Raw genomic sequence first — 26,769 nt, 5'->3', positions numbered from 1 at the left:
TGGTTTTCAGACGTGCGGTGTTCGTAACGTGCTTATTGGGATAATTGGTGCTCCTAAACAGCAACTCCAGCTAGTCTGATTGTTTTAGGATAAAGACTCTTTTCAGGTTGGTTTGTTCTGTTTCAGCTTCCCCCTTCTGGAAGGCTGTGCTGTGAAGACTGATGTACCGACATAGACGGCGCATTAAATGCATCTGACAGCTGCTGAGGGTTTTTTTTTCCCTGTTGCCTAGATAAGAGACTGTAACGTTGTAGGGAAGATCTCGCCATAAAATCACTTAATTTGTGACCCAACAGAGTAGCAGCCTGCCACGTGAAGGTTTTTACTTCGATATAATTAGTCATTACGTTTTCTGATGCTCAGTGCCTGGAAAAACAGTTTACCAGCGTTCGTTATTAAAAACGATTCTTAAAGATTTATGAGATCCTGGTGCCAATGCCAGAAAAATAAACTTGTACGTGAAGTTATCAATCACTTTAAATTGACTGCTGTTCTTCTATCTTGGGGAAAGATGGCCAAAGCTGTGTGAAATACGTCGGCTGACGAGCTCTCCATCACATGAGCAAGCTTCCGGTAATGGCTTTAGCGATCTTCATTTTAATTCATCTTGAGCAAATGTGCATCATCGGGGAAAACTTCCTTCTCCTGCTTGATTTTTTTTGGTATAGATTTAATAACGCACGTTGTTTTGCAAGGTGATGTGAAATCTAGGAAGCTGGGATTATTTCTTTACCATTTAGAGATTTAAAAACTGGCTCTTTAGTTAAAGTATTAGCTTTAGGATTAGGAAGACCTTGGCAGAAGACTAGATTTGCTACCTAGGAGAAAGCAAGTAAAGCAGAAATCGTGAAGCTCAGCTTGGTGGGGTGCAGGTACAAGCTCTTCTCCCCGTGGACCTCGGGTCTGCAGGAGGGACAAGCCCCCGGTGCTGCTGCCTTTCCCTTGGCTGGGGCACCTGCGAGCAGGGGGTGAGTTCTCCCTCCTGCACTTGAGGACAGGCAATGTTCAGAATGGTTGAAAAAAAATTGTTCGATTCTGTCAAATCTGGTTGAAATGGAACGGGATTGCCGTGCAGGCTCTCTGATTTTAGTGCTGCTTCCAAGTAGCAGCTGTGGGACATCCTGAAGTCTTGCTGGGTCCGTGCTAAGAGTACTTAGTGGAATCGCGAACAGCGGCAGAGACACGCGAAGCCTTCAGATAGGCGGCTTTGAAGATGACAGCAGTGAGGTTGAAGAATGTGGGGTATATTCTACTTCTGTGCTGCCAACGCTAAAACTGCCTTGAAGTCATATCTGTGTTTATGGGATGAACTGTGCAGCTTTTCAAGTCAAATTTCCCTTTGTTCTCTGGGCAAGTAAACGAGATCGTCGTCTAATTCCGTTCTGAACGAAGAGGGGGGAGACAATGTTCAGTCTTTTTTTCTTTCTTATGGCACTTAAGTTATCTCAGCCTCCTACACGAGGAGTAAATTCTGATGCCTCTTGGCCATCTCCCGTTTGGAGACCAGCCACGTACAAATGGCTGCACTTTTATCTCCCGGTGCCTATATAATTAAATCTGGCCCTGCAATGGAAGAGAGAGAGGCTGAGAAAGCTCCTGAGCAGGAGCAGGGGCTGATTAATAAGGATTATTAGAGATTGCTGATTGAGCGGCAGCAGCTGTGATTGCCATAGCAGGGAGAACGGAGCAAGGTCTCGGTGCTCATCATGGTGTTTGCCACATCTTGACTTCGTTTTACTTTAAAAAAAATAAAATGATGTTTTCTCTATGCTATCCTGCATCCCCAAATCAACTGCTACACCGTCACCCCGCTGATCCTGTAAGGGGTGTTCCTTCTGCCGTCCCTGAGCTATCAGCTTTGACTCTTACCGTAGCAGTTCGTGCCTTGAAGATGAGCTTGCGGGTTTTCCTGAGCTCCTCCCCAGAGCTGTGTCTGACTGAGAGGCTGACCTGACAGCGATAATTTAGTCTTGTTCTCTGTTTCTCTTTAACAGGCAACTGCTATGTCAGTGGACTGCCTGGGACAGCACGCGGTACTCTCAGGGTGAGTGTGACAGTCCCCGTTAGAAATGTGTGCCAGGCACTTCCCCAAGCCAGATCAGCAACCTTCAGGCTGACCTCAGCTCAAGGGCTGACGAATTGTTTCGGAAAGGTGCAGCTGAGTTCTGTTCGAGGCTTCGTGAAGAGGATCTGGGTCGCGTTTCCGATGGGACGCGGAGTTTAAAGCCAGCACCAACAGCAAAATAAAACACTGCTGTGACTTCCCTGATGTGTTTCCCTGAATCTGCTTGTGGGAGGTGGAGCACCCGAAAGTACTGCTTGGGTTCTGCTTGAAATATGGATTAAGTCATTTGCTCGAGATGAAATTTGCCCCAGAGATCCCCGTGGTGTGCTTGGTCAGAGGAGCCAAGCTCTCTGACCTGTTCCTGTGTTGGCTCAGCGTGGGATGATCCTCACCAAGAGCCAAACGTCTCCTGCTGTGGTTTCTCAGGGCTTGTTTCCTACCCTCTGCTCTCCCATTTCCCTTTACCGTTGCCACCCCCACCCACGAGGTGTTAGCAGAGCCGATCTGACAGCGGTGTGTTCCTGTGCGTGCTAGGCTTTGCCTCGTCCGTCTCTGTACCTTTGACAAGCCAGCTGTGGGACTTCCAGGGGGCCGTAAGGGGGACGCCGAGGCACCGTGCTGGGTTTGCTGCTGAGGACGCGCATGGCTCTGCCCTCAGCAGCTCTGGTCACGGAGCCCTTTCACTAACACGGCTCTGCAGGAGGTGCTGTGAACTCCGAGCTCCTGGCAGGGCTTGGCATTGGGGAGCCACTTCCAGGGCAAGTCTTGGACTGCTCAGCAGGAGCCTGCCCAGCTGCCACCGTCCTGTGCCCGGTTACCGCACTGATTTGGATGCTCCTTTCCATTTCAGGCACAGCTTTGGTTGCTCTTGGAGGAAAAGGGTGGCTGGGCACAACTCGGAGGCCTTCTTGCTTCCATGTAAAGCCCTGCGCAGGAGCAGCCGGCTCAGCAGCTGGTTTGGGTCTGACTCGATGCCTGTTCTTGTACCTGCACAGCTCCCAGTGTATTTGGGCCAGAAGCGAGCTGAGGGCAGGCTGCTATTCAGCATCGGGTCCAGCTGCTTTTCAGGCTTCTCCAGCAGCTGCTCAGCATTCGCCTCCTTTCTTTGTAAAGCTGTGGAAGAGCCTCAGAGGCTTCAGCGTCTTCAGAGCTGGTAGCCCTGAGGGCTTTGGTTTGGAAAGGCAGCAAAGGTGCTCTCTGTGCTCTTTCTCTTGGGAAAACTCGCAGTGCTGAGAGCAGCTGTGTGCTTGCTGTGCGGCTGACATACGTGGCGCTGATGTGGTTAATTATGTATGGCTCCCTACATTTTGGTGCTGGTCTTCCATTAGAGCTCAGCTGCCTTACAATTATTTCTGGGTGGTTTATCTTGCTCCGAAGATGAATCACGCTGGAGGGAACGATACCTCACCTAGCTCTGCGGGGAGCCGGCCAGGTCCAGCAGGATGTATGAGCTCAGCTGCAGCATCATGCGAACGTCTCGCTGCTGCAGACAGGGTTAGCTCAGGTCAGTAATGCAGCCAGGTCAGTGCAGTGTCGTGTCCACCCACGTTAACGAGCTGCTGCAGCTGAGCTGGCTCTGCACGGCTCTGCTCGTACCGTCTGCAGAACCAAGCCCCCAAACCGTGTGGTGTGAAAACCCTCAGCCGCCTTTGTCAGGGCACCGCTTCCCAGTGCTTCCTTCCGTGTCCCAGATATCTGGGGCTTTCTGTGGTCTGAGCTTCCCACTGCATTTGCAGATTCTGTCTAATATCCATGTCTTGATTTTTAATTTTTATTAAATATACTCCTTTTGGAATTATGTGGTCAAACCTAGCGTTCTCAGGAAGGTATTTTCACAAGGCTCGTTAAAAGCTTCCCTTGGCGTTCTGGTCACCAGGCTGTAAGTTCCCTGTGAGCTTGGGGCTTGGAGATAAGGAGCGTGTGATGCAGCCTTTTTGTATCTCTGCCTTGCAGCCGCCGTTTCCTCTACATAGTCAACCTGGATGCCCCGAACGAGGGTCACCGCAAGATCTCCCGACAGAGCAAGTGGGACATCGGGGCGGTGCAGTGGAACCCCCACGACAGCTGCGCCTACTACTTTGCGGCTTCGGTAAGTTCGCTCGTTTAAAAGCTGTAGCTCGTGCTCTTCCCCGGGCTTTCGTGGGTGAGACTCTGCACTGGGAAGGCTGTGTGGGGCTGGCACGGGCGTGCCTCTGCAGGTCACGTAGCAAGAGGAAGCCTAATTCTGATTTGCTGCCAGCGAGGTGAGGCGCTGGGCTTGGCGGTTCTCAGTTATTGGACGGTAAGTGTTGAACCTAGTTTTGCTTCCTCGTCTTCTGTAAAGCACCTTGCCAGATAAATCAGGCATCCGGCCGGTCCTTTTCTGGAAGGAAGGGGGGTGTTCTGTTTCTGACCTCCATTCTGTTACGAGATCTGCCAGTTATTGAATTTCTTGCTCTGTGCTGTTTTGTTGCTGTTTTTGCTGGCATTAAAGGTAGCCCGAAAAGGGGACCAGTGGTGCCGGTTACAGCCTTTGCCAGTTTGTTCTCTGACATTCCCTGACCCTCAGTCTTTCTCCTCCCAGCTCTGGTGCATGAATGATGTCTTAAAGGTCCCTGCCTGTTCATAGAAGCCTTCAGCAGCCATCCTTCTGTTCAGCTAGTCGTAGGTGGCACCAAACCTCTCCGCTCCTGTTTGTAGATGAAGATGCTAAGATGTAGTTGCTGCTGCACATCAGGCGAGGGATCCCCAAGATGGGATCAGGCAGGTTCCCCAGTTTGGGTCAGGAACGCCTCCCCAGCAGCTGTCTCCCAGTTAGCTGGCATTCCGGTGCCGATGCAGCAAGGCCCTGCCCGAGGACTGGCATTTAGCCTGTCCTGTTTGGAAGGGGAAAGCGGGCTTGTGCCGTGTGCTCGGGTCTGCCTTCCAGGTCAGGTCTGGATGTGCTTGTGCAGGGCCATGCCTAGGGGGGCGAAGTTATATCGGGAAGGCCAAATTAGCTGGGATTCATCACGGTAAAGATGCACTTGGCTCCTTTTGGACTCAAGCTGGCTGTTGATCCTCCATGAACCTCTGCCGAGGTCATCATATGGAGCCAGCTGATGTGCACCACGCAAGTCTTGTAGACAGTCCCGAGGGTCCTTACCCCTCTGCATCCCCGTTAGGAGGCTTCCATCCTGCTTGCAGAAAGCTTTTCCAATTGACTTCCAATTGACTGGAAGCGGTGCAGGCAGAGGGGGAGCCTGTCCTTGTGCTTGGATAAGGGCGTCTCGTTGTTTTGGCTTCTTTCCAGAGGAGCTGAAACACGTCCTCTTGCTGTGCTCGGCCGTGTCAGCCCTCTGGCTCGAGCGCACTTCTGGGGACTCCTGAGCTGTTGTTTAGAAATGCCATTGTTTTCCATGCTAGATCCTCCTGTTACTCTTGTTGTGTGGTCACAAATGCTTGAGCAAGAGGGTGATGAAATCCCTGGAAGTTTGTGCTATTTCTTATCATCAGAAGCACTTTTTTGAAAGCGCTTTTATAAAAAATGTGCTTCTGGTGGGAGGAGCTGTCGTTCTGCCACACCTGGTGCTACAGGCAGCGCTTTCCACGTGAGATGCCCCACTAAAAGCCTGAGAAACTTCTGGTGATACTTATCTTGTAGCATCGACCTTGGAGTCCTGGACAAATCCTGTTGGGTAATTTCACTCTCCTCTCTTAAGTCTTTCTGTCAGTGAGAAACACACAAGGAGTTTTCCTTGCCCCAAGCTCTTGCGCAGCCCTGCTGTGAGCTGTTAGAGAGATGCCATATATTATTGCTGAGCTGGGAGGAGGCCTTCCATTTCAGGGAAGGCTGGAGTGTTTTATCCGTTTGCAAGTTCAAATTCTTGTGAAGCAGCTTTGGGGTAGGAAAAAAAAGGCCACAGATTGTAAGATTTGTCTGGTCTCTATTATCTTTATCCTCGTCTGCATGTACGCTTGAAAATGAGGGGCTAGTGAAGATCAAATTTTGAAGAGCTATTATTTTGATTTTTGCAAAACCAACGTGAATTTCCAGCCAGGGCTCAAGACCCACAGTGCTTGGTGCTATTTATGCACCCCAAAAGGTGATTCAGCCTGGGCCAGCTCTAATCTTTCAGGGGCAGGAAGTAAATTTTGGTTGAGGCAGAACGTGAACTTAAAGTACAACAGCTAGTTTCAAATAAGTGTGTGTGTGTGGCTGGGTTTGGGGGAGGATTTATTCCTGGAATGAGTGAAGAAGCCCTAAATAACATTGCCATTGATTCATCTGGTTTGCTCCTGTGGTTTACAGTTAGTGATAAGCACTTAAAAGTTTTTTTTCTGGGCTGGCAACAATGGAAGTACCCTTGAGGAGGTGACCCTGAAGCCGTCAGACTGTGCTGGTCTCATTTTGCAGTGGCCCTGACTATCGCAGAAGGGAATTGAGGGAATGTTGAGGAGGACCAGTGGTGATCCATCATCTCCCTCACTGAGAACTCTGGTTGTGAACACGAACAGACTGGCAGGGTATTCCTGCGGAGAGAATTTGGCTGCCTGCAGTTACAGCTGCTTGTTAGGACATACAATTTCTGAGAACATCATTTCATGGAAACGTTTTGCAATGTGATTTTTCTCCTGTTCTTGTTTATCTCCGATTTTAAGTGGATGTAATTAAAGCGTAGGCTTTTGAGTCCTTGCAGCCTGTAGGTTCATCTTTGTTCTCCTGCTCTGGGCAAGGACTCTGCTATTCACAGTGGGACTGATTGGTAACAGGTTATTCAAAGGGAAAGGAACCTGGTCCTGGCACATGGCTTCCTTCCCTGTCTTGTTTGCCTGCCATTTTCTTTCTTCCTTTTAATTTCAGAGCAACCAGCGAGTTGACCTGTATAAGTGGAAGGAAGGTAACGGGGAAGTTTGCACATCCTTGCAAGGACACACACGTGTGATCAGGTGAGAAACACGCGGTGCTGTGAACTGCTGGGTGGAAAACAAAGAGCTGTTTCATTGAAGGTGAATGTTTCGGTCCTGATCCTACTCAGGTTCTACTCTGAGCCTGTTTTTACTTGCTGTCTGCCCTTCTGCCTTGCCATCCCATCTGGAGAAGATGTCAGATGTGAAGTGGCTCCCCCAGAATATCCACATAGCCCTTGATGGCTTTTGTGTCATTGCCTTAGGCTGCTGTCCTTGTAATAAACAGGACCGTCAGCAGGGAAACAGATAGCGGCAGCACGTTTATTAAATTGAATCTCAGCCATGTTTCTGTGGGATACAGCTGAATTAAAGCAGGTAATCCCAAAGATGAAGTTTACGGTGGGTTAGTGGTGCATGGAAGATCTCTGCCTGCAGTTCCAGGGGTGTGCTTTAGCGCTGGGCTGGAAATGCAGGTGAAACAGTGTTTTTTACTCCAGCTCCTGACTATGAAAAGTAATCGCAGCAAATTGAAATGGCAGTTGTTTGGGCTGCCTGGAGGCTCTTCGTGTCCCAGGTGCACCTGGTGAGCCCAACAGGAAGGCATTCCAGAACGAAGGGTTGATGCCAAGAATGTGTGGTAACAGGGAACTCGCAGTGTGCCTGTTCCTGTGGGGGAAAGAGCACGCGCATGTGACAGCTATAAAGCTCAGGGCTAGGGGGATGTTTCACTGGAATTTACCCAGAAGTATTGCATTGCTTCTTGGAATTTACTTAGAGAAATGATTAAGATCTTGTTTTTTACTTAAAAAGTTTCAGTAGATGTCTTGGAGTAGCCATGAATTTGTCAAAGAAATGTACTGGGGGCTTGCTAACTGCTAATTATCGAATAATTGTTGATGCTGACTGCTTTTCTCTGCTTTCCTACTCTGACTTTTCATTTGCAGTGACTTGGACTGGGCGGTGTTTGAGCCAGACCTGCTGGTCACCAGTTCCGTTGACACGTACATCTACATCTGGGACATCAAGTAAGAACCAGCATGTCTCTGCACTGCAGGGAAATCGCTGGGCTCGTTTCCATAATTAGCAGCTTGCAGGGCAAAGCACGCACTGAAGGGTGCTGCTTTTCAGCTTTGCTTACAAAGGGCTCCATCCACTTCCTGTGATCTTGAAGGCGGCTTCTGGTCCCTTGCTTTCAAGCCAGTTCAGAGTCAGTGAAGGGACGCAGGTATAGTTAAGTCACAGTCATGCTCCTGAGTGGGGAAAAAATACCTACTGCCTTCTGTCCCTAGCTACTTCAGAGCTTTCCTTGGAAGCTTTTCCTAGAACCAACGGTGTTCCTCAAGATTTCTTTTCCCCTTTAGCTGAGTGAGTGAGCACCATTTCATGATCCTGCAGTCATTTTCCTCTAAATTCAGTGACTGTAGCTGATTCTCCCTCAGTGGTGTGAAGACTGGCAGCACTGTTCAGGAACCTTTTCCAGTTCATGACTTCCCTGGATTCCTGGTGCTTTCTATCATGAGTAATTTCACAGTAGCAGATCTGTCCAAAACCGCCAACGTTAAAGCCCCACATTTTATACCTGAGAAGCAGGGAGCTGGCACTGGGGCTCTTGGGTCCTCGTGCTGGCTGTACAGCAACTCTTTATGACCCCTGGCAAGTCACTTTGTTCCTCTCTGCCTCCCTTGCTCAGTTATAATAGAAGGATAATTATATAACCCCACTGCACCAGGGTACCCTGAGGCTTGTTTAGCTCCTACGAAGCACTTAGATCCTTGGTTAAATGGTGCTTGAGAACGGCAATATATTATTAATGTGTAATTAAAAGACAGAGAGACAATAACTGCTGGTTGTGTTTTCCTGTGATACTATCTTAGTGCCAAGCAAAAAAAAAAAGTCTCTGAAGGTTGTGTCAGGAGCCCTGCTTTAACTCTGCTGTGCCCTTCCACCATTTTGTGTCTGTGTGTATCACCCATCCAAAAATGCTTGCTTAGTCTCTGACTAACGCCTGCATCCTGCATGTACTGACTGGCAAGGTCTGAGTGTCCAAGGGCAGTGAGTTCTGGGGGCTGCTGGCCTCCAGCAAGAGAACATCCTGGTGAAGCCTCTAACGAAGCTCTAGGGAAGTAATCCTGCAGTAAGAGGAGCTGGAAGTTCCCCGCTTCATTTTTCCTACAAAATAACTTTCTGAGTAGACAGAAATTCTTGGTGGGAGAGATGCTGTTCATTCCAGAAAATACTTTGCTTTTCAGCTAACCTGAAAAGCTGAAGACGCTATTCCTTGTTTCCACTGGCGTTTTTTTCCTGAAGGGGCAGGTGACTTCCTGAGGAGCAATGTCAAGGATTGAATTACTGCCTTGATTCATGTCCTAGCTGCTGTGAGCTGTCGTGGTGCCACGCTGGCTTGTACCACTGCAGAAATTGGTCTGTAGAGTCTGTGTAGCTGGGTTTACATCCTGTTAATGTTATTGTTGTATCCTGGACGTGAAGCCTTTGCTCTGAAGTCACTGCTCCATCTGCCTTGAATCAGGGTCTGCAAAGGCTCGACAAACACATCCATGGCTTTTGTTGATTTTTTTCCACAGCTGTTTGTTCCTTTCAGTTCTCCTGGGAAAGGCGGTTTTGTTGCTTCCTTAACAACTTAAGTGAGCCCAGTGTTTCCTCTGCCTGCCCGGTAGCAACATGCCACCCAGTGCACGTGTTTCCCTTCCCTCGCGTCCCCTCCAGCTCCATCCTAGGTCCTAAATTTGTTGCTGCATTTTGTGGCAATAATGGCTGCTGTCCTCCAGCTCGTTACTTCTTGATTATTCCATTTAATGAGGCATATTTGAGTTTTAGATTTACAATTTAAGTGAGCAGGAGGCGCGTTAACTCCCAAGAGGCAGCAATCGAATCAGTCCTGGCACAGTGAGGAGCTCCCTGGGGCGGCTGGGCCTGCTGGGCTGGGCCCTGGGTGCTCACATTCACCACGTTGTGTTTCAGAGACACCAGGAAGCCTACGGTCTCGCTCTCTGCAGTCGGTAAGTATGCTGTGTATATGTGATATAGTCATGTTTAATATATAAAGTCAGTGTTGTGCGCCCCTGCTGTCCTTCCTTTCTTCCTTCGTGCTCTGAGGCTGAACGTGGCGGAGTACCGAAGTGCCACCACATGTGATTGTCCCACGCAGCTGCAGCCTGAGAGGCTTTGGTTCACAGCTCCTTTTGGAGGAGCAGAATGCAGAAGGGATGTGAGTGAGGATGGAGAGGAAGAGTTCCCTTGTGCTGCTGATTTTTAGGAGAGGGTGAATAGTAACAAAAGGAGCTTCTGTGCTCCTTTGCCTGCCAGCCAGCCAGCTGGAGTTGGGGGCTCATGGCATAGAAATGGGAGGAAAAATGAGTTCACTGGGGTGGGTTAAAATGTGGAGTGAGAAGACTGGTAGAACGAAGGGGCTGGGGCCTTCAGCAGGCTCCCTGCTGGATGAGTTAGCCACAGGTTCTTGTCTCAACAATTAGTGAGCCTCCCCTAAGCTGTTTCTCGTGTTGCTTCTCAAAGTCTCCCACAACTTACCTGCCTTGCAGCGGGTGCCCCAGCTGCAGCTCCAGCCCTTGGAGGCTCCCAGGCTGTGCCTGGGCTGGCCATCCTGAACATTGTGGGCACTTGTGCCTTCTGGATGTGAACAGCTTCCACCCTGCTTAACCACCCTGCCACGCTGCTTGTCCTCTGCGTGCTGCTTGTCTGCGATGTCTCCGTGTCCTGTTGTGTTCGGCTGAACCAGCTGAGAACCTCGACTGCGCTCCAGGCAGTGGTGGTGACTGCCGACTGCCCAGCCCGCCCCCCTTGAGGGGCTGGGAGCTTTACCAGGCTGTGTTGTGCTTCCCTGGAGCACCTTCAGCGTGCTGGGAGCTGCAGCGATGACACGAAAACCCTTCCTGCGGGCTGCACCTGCTCTGGAAAGGCGCTTGTCATGGCTGTTGGCAGCGCTGCCTGTATCACCGCCTGCCGGCAGGTGCTGCGTGTCAGTCCCGGCCGGTTCGTGCAGGAGGAGGGTGAAGTGTAGATGAGGAGCAAAACGTGTCCTTTTCCTGAGTCACTGTTCCCAGCACTGCAGCAGTCCTCATAGCACGCGTCTCGTGTTCTGCTGCTCAGTTCAGCTCTGTAGGCTGCACATCTGCAGCCTCTCCTTCCCTCCCAGCTGGTAAGCCTCTCCGCCACAGTGCTACAAAAACCTTGCAGAATTGGAGAGAAGCAGCAAAAGCCGTACGGAATTGGAGACGCAGCGTTCTGTTCCGGTGCCTGGGGTGCGGTTGCACAGGTCAGCTGAGCCAGCCCAGTAGCCAGCTCCCCAGAGTCTCCCTCCTCCCGTGCCTGGTTCTGTTTCGTGCTGGTCCAGACGTTCGTGTACCCTTCAGTGAGTGGATCAGCTCAATCAACACAGCCTGTTTGCAGCCCTTTTCCCCCAGGCTAGCTTTTTGCCAGACTGGGAGGGTGAATCTGTTCCCCGTGCAGCAGGAGGTAGGCAACGAAGGCATAGCAGCAGGCTGTGAGATCTATTTAGCTTTCTCATGAACCTCACCTTTTTGATGGCGTAAAATGTTTTGAAAATACTTGCAGAGTAAGGGTGAACAGAACAGACGTTTCTCTTCCAATGTCTGAACAGTCCACACTGACCGAAGCCTAATTTTGTTTCATATCAGAAACAAGCAGCCCACGTCTGGGTTAGGCCCTTGATTGAGTCCCTCGTGATACCTGGACCACCCAGTTTCTGTACAATGCCACTGATATCTTTGACTTTTGGTGTATTTTGACAGTTTCTGAGGTGGGCCTTTTGATCCACTTGGTGTGCTTACCTGCAGCTGGCCAGCCTCGTGGTCCACCTGCACCATAGTCTTCTCCCACACCTCTATGTTAATAACAGATGAAGGGCACTGGTGTCCTGTATTGCATCAGACAGCACAGAGGGTGTTGAGGAAACGAATTCGTCTGTGGGCACTGGGAAGCAGCTTGAATGAAAACAGAAGGGATTTGGGAGGGGGGTGATGAACCTGCAGTTCTTGTATGGAAGAAGTTTGTTCCATCTGAGCTAATGGACACGGATATTTTAATCCAGTGCAACCTGTGGCACGACAGCACACAACTGGAACATGCTTTGAGGTCTTCAGAGGACAAATATTAAGCTGAGAAATCAGGATTTACTCACTTCCAGCCAGCCTTCATGCTGGCTACTGGGATATCTTTCCTCTGAAGGACTTTCTTGTGCCAAGAGCATCCCTAAGGACAGGTGAGGAGTGTGCTGTGCCACTTGTTAATTGCTTGTTTTGACCTGCTCTGTTTGTGCTGCAGCTGGAGCTTCCCAGGTCAAATGGAACAAGAAGAATGCCAACTGTTTAGCAACAAGCCACGATGGAGATGTCCGAATATGGGACAAAAGGGTGAGTTGAGGGTCTCTTGAGCCACCTGTGCATATTCCCACCTCCCTGATGCAGATGCCCCTCTGGTCACAGATAAATACCAAGAAAAAAAATACTGCTTTATCCCCAATCTCTTTTGTGGGCTCATCTAGGGAAAACTTAGAGGGAAACCGGAGACACTTGGGAACCCAGGAGACTGAAGAGAGTGTGTAGATAACCACCTTCCCCAGAAACTCTGCCCATTTACGCTTTGCTGCTGATCTCAGAGTACTTAACTGTTTTACTGAGCATAAAAGTGTGGTGCTGGGTTGCATTCGGTCGCTGTGGAGTTTGCCACACTTTTCACAGCACTTTTCCTTCAACTACTTCTGCTGAGCTAATGCCTTTCCCTGGGAGGAGGGTGTTCTACCTCTTGCCCTTGTTAAAGTGTCTCTTTTTATGCCAAAGAACTAGACCAAATTTCAGAAGTCCCGTGCTGAGAATGAAAATGTCTCCTTCCAGAAACCCAGCACTGCAGTGGAATACTTAGCAGCTCATCTCTCGAAAATCCACGGCCTGGATTGGCATCCTGACAATGAGTACACGCTGGCCACTTCCAGCCAGGACAACTCTGTGCGGGTAAGTGCTGCCTCTGGGACTCCTGCCTGGGAGGTGTCAGGGTGGAGGAGCACGTCCCTGCTGCTGCTTTGAGAAGTGCTTGCCACTGGCAAGATCTGAGTCCTTATTTTTTGGTTTCTGGCAGCATGTGTGCGTTGAGCCAGGGACACACTTATGGAATAGACACAGAAGTCACTGCAGGATGGGTGCACGTATGCTTGCCTTAGTTTAACGTGGCTGCGGTGGTTTGGGCAGTACTGAAGCTGAAAAAAATGCCTCTGCCTGTCGCTTGCCAGAAGAGCCTTCTACCCAAAATGTGGTGTTGCCAGCCTCAAGCTGATCACAGCAGCTTGGTGTGAGATGTGCTCCAGCCCCCGGGGTTCCCAAACTCACGTCAGCTTGGGTTATCAGCATGCCTGCAAGCATTGCTATGCAGAGCCTTTCACTTGGGGAGGTGAGGGAGGAATAGTGTGCCTGGTACGTCAGCCAAATGGAATCCATTCACATTTAGCTAAGCTCCGAGGTGAATGCAATTGACGTGTATTCTAGCAAAGCAAAAGGTTAGGTTCTTCATTACGAAATTAGCAGTAACAGCAGGGTGGGCCTGCCTCCAGTCTGGACTGGCACATTGGCTAGGAGCCTGCGGGGTACCTTGTAGCTCTGAAAGCCCAAGCAGGCTGCCTGTCTCCCTGCTCTAATTACTCCAGCTCTGATCACTGTGAGCGTGACCCCAAGTCACTCGTTGTCTAAGAGCTGCTGCCAGATGCTGATAGCTTGATATTCATCCTGTGGAGCCATCTCTGCTGTTAATGGATGGGGTTACTAATGATGCTGTGGGCACCCTGGCATGTTTCTCACTCTGTTCTGTCTGCGAGCCACATGGAAAACTGCAGCTTAAAAGTATGGCCAGCTGACCCGTGCCTTTGCTTGTCTTTCTGTGTTGTTTTTTTTTTTTTGAAGTTCTGGGATTACCGTCAGCCTCGGAAATACCTCAATATCCTTCCCTGCCAGGTTCCCGTCTGGAAGGCAAGATACACGGTGAGTGAGAAACACCCACCAGCCCCACTTGTGCTGTGAGAGCGAATGCATGAAGGCCCATTAAATAAAGAGCTGCTGAAGGGCTTCTCAGTGCTTCTTTTGGAGGTTAAGTTGATTTTAAAATCCCTCATGGTGCTTAAAAGGCCAGGAAAAGCAACATCTGCAGTGGGGGTACCTGGGAGAAGGAATTGCTGGCGGTGTGAGATCCCCAGTCTTTGGCATCATCCTCCTGGGGATAAAACCCAGGTGTGGGTGGTTGCCTCTGGGAGCAAGGAGGCTCAGAAAGCAGCTGCTGCCCTCACTGTCCTGTTTCTGCATTCAAGTCCAGCACTGGTACCTGCAGCACAGAGCAGTGCAGCAGTCTTCTGCCCTCTCTGAGGGCTTCCGCTGCTCCCAGAATCTTTAAGTGTGCCACAGTGGGCTCTTACAGCATGTCAGATCCAAGAGCTGCTGCCTTATACAGCAAGCAGCCAGTTGCATGACGCTAAGACTCTTACCATCAGTTATATTTGTTCTCTTCCCTGGACATCTGGGTATGTCCTGAAGCCAGTGCTGTGCCCTGAGGCTTTGGTCCCCTTTCCCCATCCCCTAGTGGGGCTGTGGGAGTGGGTTACAGCGTGCCTCTGGGCGTCGTGGCCCTGAGCAGCTGCCAGGGCTCGGTCCCTAGGAGGCAGTTATTGCAGTTCTTGGCAAACTGCAGTAAGGATCCCATGTGAAAAGTCAGTGGTGAAACCCCTGCGGCCTCACAGCTGAGAAGTCAGGGAGAAGCAGAAAGAAATGGCAAATCTTAAGGGGGCTGCAGTTAATATCTCTAAGCTTATTATATCTTTTCCCTTGTAAAATGCTGGTTTTGCACAACAGCCTCTTGCCTTCCAACCTCTCCTGATTTAGGCCTGTTTCTGTTTAGTGCTGAGTTCCTTTAAAACCAATTTGTTCTTGTTAATGGCAAAAAGAAAGAATTACAGGGCATGCTGACAGCATGGGAGCCTAACTCCCCGAGGTTAACCAGGAGGGTGTTTCTCTCTCAAGCCTTTCAGCAACGGGCTGGTGACAGTGATGGTCCCGCAGCTCCGGCGAGAGAACAGTCTGCTTCTCTGGAATGTCTTTGACTTGAACACGCCTGTGCATACTTTCGTGGGGCACGATGACGTGGTGCTGGAGTTTCAGTGGAGGAAACAGAAAGAAGGTGAGTCCAGGGCCAGGTGTGTCTCCCACGGGCTGCTGCCGCTGTCTTTCTGTGGGTGCAGAGGCCAGGCTGCTGGCTGCGATGCTCATGCTGTCATCTTTTGACTCCTGCCTTTCCTTGAAGCAGCTTCTACTTGCCTTCCAGCCCCTGCCTGCCATCTCCCCCACGTCACAGCTGTTCTGTACTTATTTTATGGCAGCGGCCACAGAAGTATTTCCCTGTTGTTTCCATGCTAACGAAGCAAACCCACTGAATGCCGAGTGGGTCAGCGGTGACTCTTAATTGCTTCCTCTCCCCTGCGAGTCTGTTTTAAATGGATCTTTCAGAAGAAGTTGTACCAACTATTAGATGGGTGTACGGTGCAGGGACCCTCCCCCTGCTCAGAGCTGCAGGCACCCAGTTAACCCCTCACATCGCTGCCCAGAGCACAGCCTCCAGTGTATCCCAGCCCCAGAACTGGTGCACCCAGCACTCGCCTTATCTGTGGTGTGCTGGCAGTGGCAGGGGAAGGAGAGCGTGGGATGGGGAGGCTGCTGTCAGAGTTGAATCCTGACTAAATTTTCCAGTGTAGGCAGCTAAATATAGGAAATTCCATATTAGAGGTTGGATAATGACACAGAGCACAGCTTTGTTTCCAGAACCTCAGCTGCCATCGACAGAACAAGCACACCTGGCTTTGGTGCTGCTTTGCAGCGCTGTGTAAAAGCGCACAGATGATGGGAGAGTCCAGATCAGCGAGGATGCTGGCTCAAAGTTGAGCCGGGAGTTGGTTTCTTCTCTGCACTGTGAGTGAATGGGACTCCTGTGCTAGTTCTCCGGGATGTTCAGTACTGTAAACTCCTGCCCTTGGAGCCTGTGCACCCACCAGCTGCAGTCTAAGACAGCTTGTCTGTGAACAATCGAGCAGACCTGAGCCACAGTTGTGCTCTTAGCTGAGTTCGTAGATACATATCCAAGGCTTGAAGTCATCCTCATCTCAAGCAACATTAATCAATCATGCAAGCATTCCTAGTCTGCTTCAGTGCAGGCAACCAAGATAGCTCAGCTCTCCTTCCACTCCTTCCACACAATCTTTTGTGCTGAATTTAGACAGCCCCCGTGCCTCAGTAGAGGGGCGTAGGAAGCAGCTGTGCAGTAGCAAATTCTTAAACACAGCAGCTGTTTGACAAGGGAAACCTAAACTGTATCACAAGGCCTAAACGTGGACATAAATAAGTCTGGATACCTTTATCTGCTGATAGATAGTATGTGGCTAGATGTATTTTGTTACAACTTGAACTTGTCTCGGCATTATCTGAGTCTTTCAGAAGGAAAAGGAGGAAGGATAGAACCAGCTGCTGTAGCTTAGAAATGTTTCGAAAACATCTGCATCGAGATATTTTAGTTCATCACCTGCTTCAAGTTTGCAGTTCTCATAAAAATAAATCAATTTCTCAACTACATTATTTCTTCTGGTTAAATAAGCGTTGTTGTTGATCTTGTTCATTCCTAGTTCGAAAACTGGTATCACATTCATTATATTCTGTCTGTAAATTATGCCCTGTTTTGAGCTGTGGTAACTGGTGCAGGAGGGATAAAGGCTGATGAGCCTGGGTCAGTTCAAGGCAGGATAGGACTCATGAGTTCTGCCTTTGTTTAGTGCCTTATCCATAGAATCCTCCCTGCTGGCTTCCTTGTGTCTGTTTACACTAAAAGCAGTGCTGCGATGGGCTCTGCTTTCAGCTGGGTCTATAAGTTTCTGTCCTTTTTAGGTTCTAAAGACTACCAGCTGGTTACGTGGTCCCGCGATCAGACTCTGCGGATGTGGCGGATTGACTCTCAGCTGCAGAGGGTACGTAAACACTTGCACTCTTAAACCGGAGGCAGTTTTCTTACAGGCTGTGTTCACCTCCCTTTCCTTGCACTCCCAGTCACTCCTCTGGTGTCCTAGAGCTGCAGATGCAGAGCAGCCAGCTGCCACTTTACTTCCCCCTGTAGCTCCAGCCCAGGTGTGGCCAGAAACATCCGCAGGCAGACCTGTGCTGAGGTCTCTGTTTGTGCCAAGGCACTTTGTCATCTAACAGTAAGCATACAAGATATTTGGGGAAGGTGGAGATCAGTTACTACCTGTGTTGCCTCTGAAGATGCTGCCTCTACGGCTGCCAGACGACGCTCTTTTCAAGGCCTTCTAGGTATCAGGTAAATGTAGGGATTGTGCCTTCTGCTTCCTCTCGTGTTTCCATTGCCTCTTAGCCTGGTGCAGGCAGTGTGAGTCCTGTTGTTCTGCTGCCTGGCGGCAGTTGCAGAGTGCTGATGCAATTACTAGGACAGCTCTGCTGCGTCAGACCAGGGGTTCACATGGCCATGATGGCCCATATTGCTCCCTCTGTCTCATCTTCAGCTGTGGATGTCTTGGAAGAGGATAAGAAAGAGGCAAGTATGGAGTGACATTTCTCATGTGCCCTCCCAGGCTCCTGTAGTTTACAGCTTAAGAGGCTTACCAAGCTTGACCATCTTTGTATCTAATAGAGCTCGATGGACTCCACTTCCCTTGATTTGTTCCGTCTTTTCTTGGACCTGTGTACATTTCTGTCATCCTAAACGTCCCATGATGAGGAGTTTCACGGCTTTTCTGCATGTTGTGTGGAAAAACAGCTCCTTTCATGAGTTTATTTGCTACCTGGTAGTTTTGTTTGAAACGTACTAGCTCTTATATTAAAGAAATGAGCAGCCAATCTTACACCATCTTGTCTGTGCTACTGATGATTCTGTAAACCTCCATCATATCCCTCCTCAGCTGCCTCCTTTGTCAGGTCAAAAGGTCTTGATTACTGTCATCCCCTGTACAAGAATTTTGATCATACTTTTGCTTTCACAACCCTTTTTCAGTTCTACTATATCCTTTTTGGGATGGGGACCAGAACTTGTTCTTAGCAAAGAATTCTCAATACTCAGTTTGTTTTTAAATTGCTGGGCATAATTCCATGAAAACATCAGCTTAGTCTGGCCTCTGTTTTGTTCCCTCAGCTTGAATTTGCCATTTTTTGCCTGTATGCATTACTTTATATTTATCTGAACTGAGGTTCATCTTCCAATTTAATACAGTTACTTCTGTAAGGTCTTTCTGTGACTGTTGCCAGTCACTTACGTTACTACCCTGAATAACTTGGTGGCATCAGCAAACCTGGTCATGTCGCTATTCACCTCCTGTTCTAGGTCTTTAATGAATATGTTGAGAAGCATGTGTCCCAGCACAGATCCTGCAGGAGTCCTGCAGGTCTGTAACAAACCTTTTTTGTGAAAAGTGACCCTTTACTCCTACATGATATATTTGTGAATATTTTATTTCTGTCCTGTCTTTGAATCGATTGTTTGTCTCTTCCCTTGTTAGCCCCTGCTCCCCTCTTGTTCTTGGTCTTTATCAAACTACACATATGATGCCATGTTGCTGGTGACCAATGCTGTAATTTGCTATATCATAACCTTATCCTTTCTTCTCTGTGTTTCTTCTCTTCATCTTCCCTTCTTTTATTGTGCTGAACTTTAAAATACAAGTTTTCATGGTCTCTTTCTGGTACAGGACTTGGAGCACTGGGGCCTGTGGTATTTTTATTTACCTGGGCCTCCAAATCCTACTGGAGTGTAAATATCAAAAGCAGGAAGCATACTACTGTCATATCTGATCTAAAAAATTAAATTACTTCTGACACACACACATTAATTTAAGGACTTAAAGGCATTCACCTGTAGTTAAAAGTAAAACCTCTGTTACTTAGACTGGCCACGTCACTTAAGTGGCTTTTGTAAGTGAGCAGGAGGTTTGGCCAGGCTGTCTGAGGTGACAAAGGGGAGGATGCTGGAAAGGGGAAAATAACGTGTCTTGTCACAGTAACAATGCCAAGGTCTTAAAGCCATGACTGTTGAGTGGACGAACCTACCTTGGAAATCCAGAAATGAGTGGTTTAGTGGTGTTTCCTTCCATGGTTTGGTTTCCATTGTGCAGCATGTGGGTCTGCTTGTTCTTTTCAGTTGTGTGCTAACGATATCCTGGATGGAGTTGATGACCTCGTCGATGGGATTTCTCTTCTGTCGGAGCCGGACAAGACCCTTCATCCCCAGGACTCTGAGCCCCAACATAACTCTGGGCACGGGGATGAGGAAGGTGAGGCAAGTGATGGGTTGTGGAACTCTAAACATGAGCTCTATTTGCGTTGGGAAGATGATGCATCATGGCATAAGAAAGTAACACCATAGGCAAAGCAAAAACTGGTCTTGTTTCAAAGATCAATGGATTCCCAGTTTGGGAGGAGGAAAGCCACGAGGGGTTTCTCGGGCTTGTCCTACCAAATTTTTCTCCTCTAACACAATGATGTCATTCTAGCTGTAAAACAGGTCTCTTCCTTGTCACTACTGGCATTTAATTGCATTGTCTTTAGGTCTTAGCTGTGACTTCCTGACAAGAATAATGTAATCAGAAAGTCAGTTCAGCTTCTTAAGAATATGTTTTGTTTTAAGCTGAGAGATGAGCCCCACAGAAAAGGGAAGGCGCTCTGACACAAACTGCTTACCTGGTATCGAAACCCTTCTGCTAGTCGCTATGTGAACTGGTCTGAGGACATGGACGTGTTGCAGATGTCTTCTCCCAACCACCGAAGTAGCATGGAGAGAGCTGCTGTGTCTTTTTTCACGTGTTGAGGAGAGGTGGCTTAAGGCTGGCAGAGTGGAGGGGGAGGGCTGGCGTCTCTAACCTGTGAGCACCAGAAAGGTGGATGGGAGCGGGCTTAACAGTAAGTATTGATTTGGTTTTATGGAAGAGAAGGCAAACAAAGGCAGGAATGTAAAGGAGGGTTTGTGTGGTTTAGGATCTGGCCGGGTTAAACATTCATGGGTGATAGTGTTTGAAGAGGTTAGAACAGAACAGAAGAGGTTGCATCAGCCAAGACCCAAGGTGAGGATGTGCACATGAATAAGTCCTCTAAAGAGGTTTCTACATCTAATACTGAGGAATAAGAATTGGGTGCTCCCATGGCTTTGTGTCAGCTTGGGTTTAAATTCAGTTCTCCTCTGTAGTGTGGCGCAGTGCTACAATGGATCCCCATGTGGCAAGTTTACAGACAAGCAATTTGTTTCTCCTTTTGGCTTGCCAACAAATTGGAGAGAAGGTGAGGAAATGGTCTAATGACTGTCCACTGAATAAAGGAGGTGGTCTGAGTCCCTTAGGAAGACTAGCTCTTAGGAAGGTAGCTCTTCCTAACTGGAAGTTTCCTGCCCAGTGAAGTTCCTCTGTAAACTCTCCTGTGTGGCAGCAGAACAAGTTTCTAAAAGTTGCCAGCACCTCTACCTACATGAGAGTTTTATAATACGATAGCAAGTACCCTGGCTACCTGTGCTCACCGCGAGCAGTACTGCATGGGGAAGCACAGCCTCTCCTGCTCTAGCGGAGAGCATTGAGAAGGGTTCTTGTTTTTGTCTGCCTGACATCTTTTTTCCGAAGGAGAGTGTCTTTCACTGTCCTTGACAACATCACATTCATATGTCCTACGTGGCTTCTTTGTGCGTCTGGTTTTGGTTCAGGCTGGTAAGGTTTCCTTTGCGGCCAAAGGGAATAAAAATGACTTTCTGTAGCAGGGCAGATTTTGCTGCAAATAGCATGACTTCAGGATCAATGCGCAAGCAAGTCCCTAGGTAGGAATTTCAGTTCTTTCTAGCCTAAAAGCTATTGTGGACTGTTGATTTCAGCAGCAAAGTCTCTTATGTTACATTAGTAAAGCACTTTGGGGGATCTTTGAAGATAACAGGGCTCTGCAGATAAATCAGAAAGCCCCCCAGCTGTGTCGTCGGTATACAGCTGTCCTCACTGGTTGTTGCTTATGAAAGATCTTTAGGAATCTAGACAAATATGTGGGTTTCTGGGGATTAGAAGCTAATTGGAAGGGAATGGGGATAGAAGACAAAGGGAAGGCAGTGCCCATTTTAGGAACCTCAGAGGTGGCTTTTCAGTAAGCTATGTGGCGTCTTGAGTTAGAAATAATTATCTTCCCTCAGAGCCACTGATCTTCCTTTAATCCTTTTTCCAGCTCCCTATTGTGAAGTATATCTAAGCACTAATAAAATCACAAATAGGAATGAGTAGCTAAGCGTCCTACCTATCCAAATTCAGCAACCAACTGGGCAGCCATAAAGCCAGATATATTTGTCCCAGTAGCAAAGTCAGTGGCTTTCAGGCAAAACCTGGTAAAGGATAGCTTTCTGCATTTCTTTTTTTTTTTTTTTTTTCTCCCTAAGAGTAGTCTGTGCAACATCAAGGGTGAAAATGACAGCTGAGTAAATGGGACTTGCCTTGTGTCCTTGGGAACCATCATCAAAAGATATATTTGGCCTTCTTAGGAAAGGTTGCCACACGAAACCCCCTCCAGCAGGAGCTGCCCCTGTCCTAATGAGGTATGTCGCAAGGGTCAAGGCAAGAGCCAGGCACAACAACAGGCAGAGACCAGTTCTTCTGAAACACAGTCCACTTGGCTATTTTAACCCTAATTTCTTGTGTCCCGCAGTGCTTGCCTGGCTCTTTAAATCTGTCCTGTGTTTGAGGGGTTATTGTCCTCCTGAAAAAACACTGACAGTGGAACTGGACAGTTAGATCCAGCATTTAAATGAGTCCTGAAGAATTACTCACTAGAGTGCTTTGCAACATTAAATGCACACTGCTGCATCAAATGAATTAAACCTCTCTTAGGGCCAGAAATACCCTCTCCTCTCTCCCAAAGCCTTATTCATCAGCTTGCTTTGGACACATTCCCTGAAAGCCACGAGTGGTGGGGTGTGAATCCCAAAGACCAGAGCTCCTCCTGGAGACTGCTTTGGCAGCAGTTCTTTCCTGCTGGACCAAGAGGCTCCACTTCAGATGTTTGTGACTGTGGCAGTACTGTGTGGGGAGGAGAAGGTGTCTCAGATGAGTAGAGACCAGACCATTTAGGGCTGTACAGAATACAGATGGCTTCTGTAACTTTCCTCGGAAACCAGTGTGTGGACAGGTTTGGTGTTTTTTTTAAGAGCAAGTATCTGAAGCCTGCCTCTAAACAACAGCTGAGACCCTCCAGCTCACAGGTTTCTGCCAGGTAAAACTCATATTTCAAGGAGCAGAGAAAAGCCTGTTCTCTTGGCTGCCTCCTGGCATCGCGTGCCAAAGGTCTCCTATAACTTGTCTCGGTCTGTTCTGCATCTCTCCTGTCAGCCTTAAAAGAAGACTTCCTGAATGACCTCCTGGTGGGAAAGAAAACAGACCAGCTGGGGCTGCCTCAAACGCTGCAGCAGGAGTTTTCGCTGATCAACGTGCAGATCCGAAATGTCAACGTGGAGGTAGGGAGTTTCCTTTTGCTGACTGGCTAGGAGGGAATGTGGGCAAGCTGGCTCATCAGAGCCTATTGAGGAGAACCCTTCTGCTGCAGTGACTGCTGCCTGTAAACAAGGTTTATTTTGAGCTGTCGAGATCTCTTTTGGCCGGGGGTAGCAGAAAAGAGGATAATCCCAAACACTGGGAGTGAGGGAGTCATTTCAGCTCAGTAAGTACCCTGGCGCTGATCCCAAGAAGGCTGGACTGTGTTTTCCTCCCTGCCAAGACTGCAAAGTGACTTGTTCCAGTACGTGTAGCTGATCTCAACTGTTCCTGAACTTAGTCTGCTCAGCCCTCGCTGTCCTGCACTTCGTCCCTCAGAGTACTGGGGTGGGAGGCTTGAGGCAGCTGCCTGCCCTCTTCCCCTACCCCCGTGGTTTCACATCCTTGTGCATCTTTCTGAGATGGTGGGATATGACCCTAGATGGTGCCTGTTACTGCTGCGCTGGGCCTGGAGCCCTCCCCAGCCAAGTGAAGAGGGCTGGGGTGCAGCGGCTGCTGGGAGCAGGCTGGGCTGGCTGCCGTCTGCCGGAGCTGCAGGACTCGCGGTGACGGCTGCTCCCCTCTGCCTGGGGTTTTTGCTGTCACTGTGTTTTGCTGCCCTTGAGAGCAGCATGACTTCATCTTACGGGCGTGCAGAGGTATCAGCCCCTCAGCATGAATTTAAGCCACTGTGAGTTTAGAGGTCCTTGGAGACGTAACTACAGAGCGATTGCTTTCCCTCGCGCAGATGGATGCGGTGAATCGGAGCTGCACAGTGTCAGTGCACTGCGGCAACCACAGAGTCAGGATGCTGGTGATGTTCCCTGTCCAATATCCCAATAACGCTGCGCCGTCCTTCCAGTTCATCAACCCGACCTCGATCACTGCCTCCATGAAGGCCAAGCTGCTGAAGGTGTGTGGGGAGCGTACACGGTCTGTACAAAGACACACGTGCTCGACACCTGGTGTCTAGATTTCTGACACAGTGAGACATCTGACCTTGCTGAAGATATACCACAGACCACTGTTAGAACTAATATATTCTGGAGCCCCCAGGGTGAGGTATTTCTTGGCTTTGCAGCCCAGTATTTGCCTTCCTTCACTAATGCACTTTGAGTGTGTTTTTCCATGCTATTCTACATTAGTGTGATGTGTATTGCCTGAGGATCCCTAACATCCTCCTCCTCGTGCATTTGCCCCCAACCCCTTAATAGACCAAATGACCATATAAGCATCCAGCTACAGAAAGTATGGTATTTCTGAGCTGGCATGTTGCTTCATGCTCTCCTCCACAAACTGTTTTAAAAACTAGAGAACTTTTTACACGAACCCCACAAATTCCAGACCAGGCGTTTGATCATCTGGTATAGAAAGTCCTACTGCTGCTGAAAGCCCTTCTCCAGCAACAAGAACTGCTCTCTCTTGCCTTCTGTAAACACAATAGGAGCAACAACCTTGATTTACCCTTGGACCATGAAGAAAGGGTGAAGTAGTAGGCTGTTTCCTAAATTAAAACAGATACAGGGTAGAGATGTAGGGGTAGGGACATAGAATGCTGCTGTCTTTGGGCTTACAGTCACTGAATTTTGTTGTGTTCCCCTCAAAGCTTGAGGGGAGAATACTTTGTGTCCTCCTTGGAGAGAGGAAACTTTTTTTTTCTTTTTTACTGTGCTGACCATGGGCAATGGTCAGCATCTGAATGGAGAGGGATGGTGAGAAATTGCTCTTCAAGGGGAGGAAGCAAACCCAGAGATTTCTAAGTGTTTGAGCACCTCAGTCTTTAATGCTTTGATCCTCCTGACTCTAACAGTGCTGTGTGCTAGGGTTGCACTGTCTACCTTGATAGCAAATTCAGCCTCAGGCTTAGGTCCAAGCTTTCACATCAGGTAAATGGATCGATTTGGGCTCCTTCTTGAAAGAGATGGATCCAGTTTGCCACAAACTAGTATGCAATGTATGGGCTACAGTAATACAGAAGCCCAAATCCTGGATCAGAACCCAGGTGACCCTTCAGAGCTCTGATGAAAGCTCGAGGCAGGCAGCACACCAGTGGGTTGGTGTGGCTCCAGTAGGCGTTATGGGATGCCTCTGGCCCTTCAGTCTCTAGAGCCTGGTAACTTTGCTGCTCTGTAGACAAAAAAAAGGATGTGGGAAGGTGTGGAAGTAACCATGATTCAAGTTGCATCTTGTATGTATTCCAGATATTGAAAGACACTTCTCTGCAGAAGGTGAAGCGGAACCAGAGCTGCCTGGAGCCCTGCCTGCGTCAGCTGGTCTCCTGGCTGGAGTCTGTTGTGGTATGGAGAATTACATGGGCTTTCTGGCCTAGTTTGTTTTCTTCTCCCACATCCCACGCTTCTGACTCCGCAGTGAGAGTCCGGCCTCATTAGATGTGTAAATAGACCCCAGTGACTGGCTGCTACATCTGTGTAAGCACTAGTGGTTAATGTTGAAGAAAACTGAGTGGGTGATTGGATGCATTATTTCTGAAAATCAGGCCCTGAAGGTTTGTTGCTTTGGAGAACTCTGCATGCTCACTAATATTCAGGTCAGCAGGAATTATGGGGAGCTGGAGCATCACAGTAGCTCCAGAAGCCAAGCAGTGCATGGTAGCTTCCCAGCTCTGAGTAGATCTCTGACTGCCAGGGCATGGTTATCAACTGTGAAAGAAAATAAGTTTTCAGGGAGGCGATGGATTCATTCTTGTCTGAAAGGCAGTGGCAGATGTCTTTATCTCCTCAGTTCCAGTCAAAGATCCTGCCAGTCCTATTCTAAGGTCTTTAAAGCTGTGAAAGTCTGTTGTTTTTTTTTTTTTCTGAAGCCTTGTGCTAAGGTTTTGTAGGGATGATACTGCAGGGAAATGCAAGTCCCACTCTGCCCTTAGCTGAGAGATCTGTGATACCTACTCAGCATCCCAGTGTCAGGTGTTAGGTCTGTGTGTGGGTGCAGTGTGTCAGAGTGGGTGTTTTTAGCATTCAGAACAAGATTAGAGAGGTTCCTCAGTTTTCTTTTTGAAGAGGCTTTGTTTATTCATCACAAATAAGGTGTGTTTTTTAACATGGAAAGCTGAATTCTGTTTAGTTTCAGCAGTACTGTTGTGAGTGGGAACTTCTCACCACTTGTATGGAAATTAGATGATTTGAGCCAGATGCTGCTGCCTTTAAAGAATTCCTTTAGACCTGAGCTATATCTTACCCAGACAAATGCAGATTTCTGATAAAATTCCTCTGGACAGACTTGAGGTCTCCTAGTTGTTCATACCTGGCTCACACCACCTGTTTTCCTCATTTAAGGTGCCCAACCTGCTTTTGACACCCCCACAGTTGTGTGGGTTGTAGAAGTATTCCTCTTTGAGGAGACTTTGTCTCGCTTGCATCATGGAGGTATTGGGTTTAGCTCAGCTCCTTGTTTTGTTGTTGAGAGCCGTATCTGGAGTCTGAAGGTCAGATTTTTCTATGTAGTTTTCCCCTGAGACCAGTTTTCACTCTAGCTGAGCTCTGAATTTCAGCAAAGCTGTGGTGGGAGAGATCTGTGGAGAAGTAGCAGTGCAAAGCAGCACTTTGCTCACAGGTGCACATGCCTGCAAGTGCCTTTGCAGCTAGAGCAGTAGCCATGCTCTGTGCTTGATCTACTTTGGTTCAAAGGAGAGGCACCTGCCCCGAGGCTGCTTGGCACTAGGATGCCCGGTGGTTTCCTTCCTGTGGCATCAGGAGCGTGATCTTGGGTAACTTGTGTTTCAGAACCAAGAGGACAGCACGTCCAGCAATCCCTACGCTTTGTCGAACTCCGTGACGCCCCCGTTGCCCACGTTCGCCCGCGTCTCCAATGCCTACGGCTCCTACCAGGACTCCAACATCCCGTTTCCACGGACCTCAGGAGCCCGATTCTGTGGTGCAGGTCAGCCCCGTCGCTGATGCATTACAACAGCTCTCAGGGGAATGATCAGTTTAGTGTCTTGGGGAACATTCAGGCCTCTGAACAAGATGAGGCTTTAGTTGCTGCCATGCAACAAGTGAGAAACACTACTAAAGTAGCCACGCTGAGATAAATTCATAGGTAATGAGCCTAGTTAGCAACTGCTTGCATGGTGTTGCATGTAGGATTTTAGGATCTGGAAACGCAGGACTGAATGAAGAGGTGGCCTTTGGCATGAGGCCTGCCAGAGGCACTGACACACCTCTTTTACAGAAGACTGGGAGTAGCTTTTTTCCTTTACCATTTCCCTCCTACCAGCATCAAACTGCTGGACATACTCTGGCTCTCAGGCCTTCACAAA

The 26,769-nt window shown here is 48.8% G+C and overlaps 1 protein-coding gene across 5 annotated transcripts in view; it reads left to right on the top strand.

Annotated features, from left to right (window-relative positions):
* Positions 1–26,769, top strand: part of WDR59 (WD repeat domain 59) — a 47,923-nt gene that overhangs the window by 1,983 nt on the left and 19,171 nt on the right. For 4 of the 5 annotated variants that reach the window (XR_013938453.1, XM_080552694.1, XM_080552697.1 and 1 more), the window contains 15 exons: positions 1,995–2,044; positions 4,019–4,154; positions 6,888–6,973; positions 7,879–7,959; positions 9,914–9,951; positions 12,254–12,342; positions 12,823–12,939; positions 13,879–13,956; positions 14,986–15,142; positions 16,894–16,973; positions 19,151–19,283; positions 22,353–22,477; positions 23,242–23,406; positions 24,695–24,790; positions 26,234–26,390. Coding sequence is in view for 4 of the 5 variants with exons in the window: in XM_080552694.1 (XP_080408820.1) it covers positions 1,995–2,044; positions 4,019–4,154; positions 6,888–6,973; positions 7,879–7,959; positions 9,914–9,951; positions 12,254–12,342; positions 12,823–12,939; positions 13,879–13,956; positions 14,986–15,142; positions 16,894–16,973; positions 19,151–19,283; positions 22,353–22,477; positions 23,242–23,406; positions 24,695–24,790; positions 26,234–26,390 (1,588 nt within the window). In the remaining variant the exon portion in view is untranslated. Of the gene's footprint in view, positions 1–126; positions 574–1,994; positions 2,045–4,018; positions 4,155–6,887; positions 6,974–7,878; positions 7,960–9,913; positions 9,952–12,253; positions 12,343–12,822; positions 12,940–13,878; positions 13,957–14,985; positions 15,143–16,893; positions 16,974–19,150; positions 19,284–22,352; positions 22,478–23,241; positions 23,407–24,694; positions 24,791–26,233; positions 26,391–26,769 lie in introns of all 5 variants that reach the window. The other variant, XM_080552695.1, reaches the window with a different exon arrangement.

The sequence above is a fragment of the Anser brachyrhynchus genome, assembly GCF_964034855.1.
Source record: "Anser brachyrhynchus genome assembly, chromosome: 12".
NCBI lineage: Eukaryota > Metazoa > Chordata > Aves > Anseriformes > Anatidae > Anser > Anser brachyrhynchus.
Note: the sequence above shows the minus strand (reverse complement) of the source record. Positions and strands in the feature narration are given on the sequence as shown.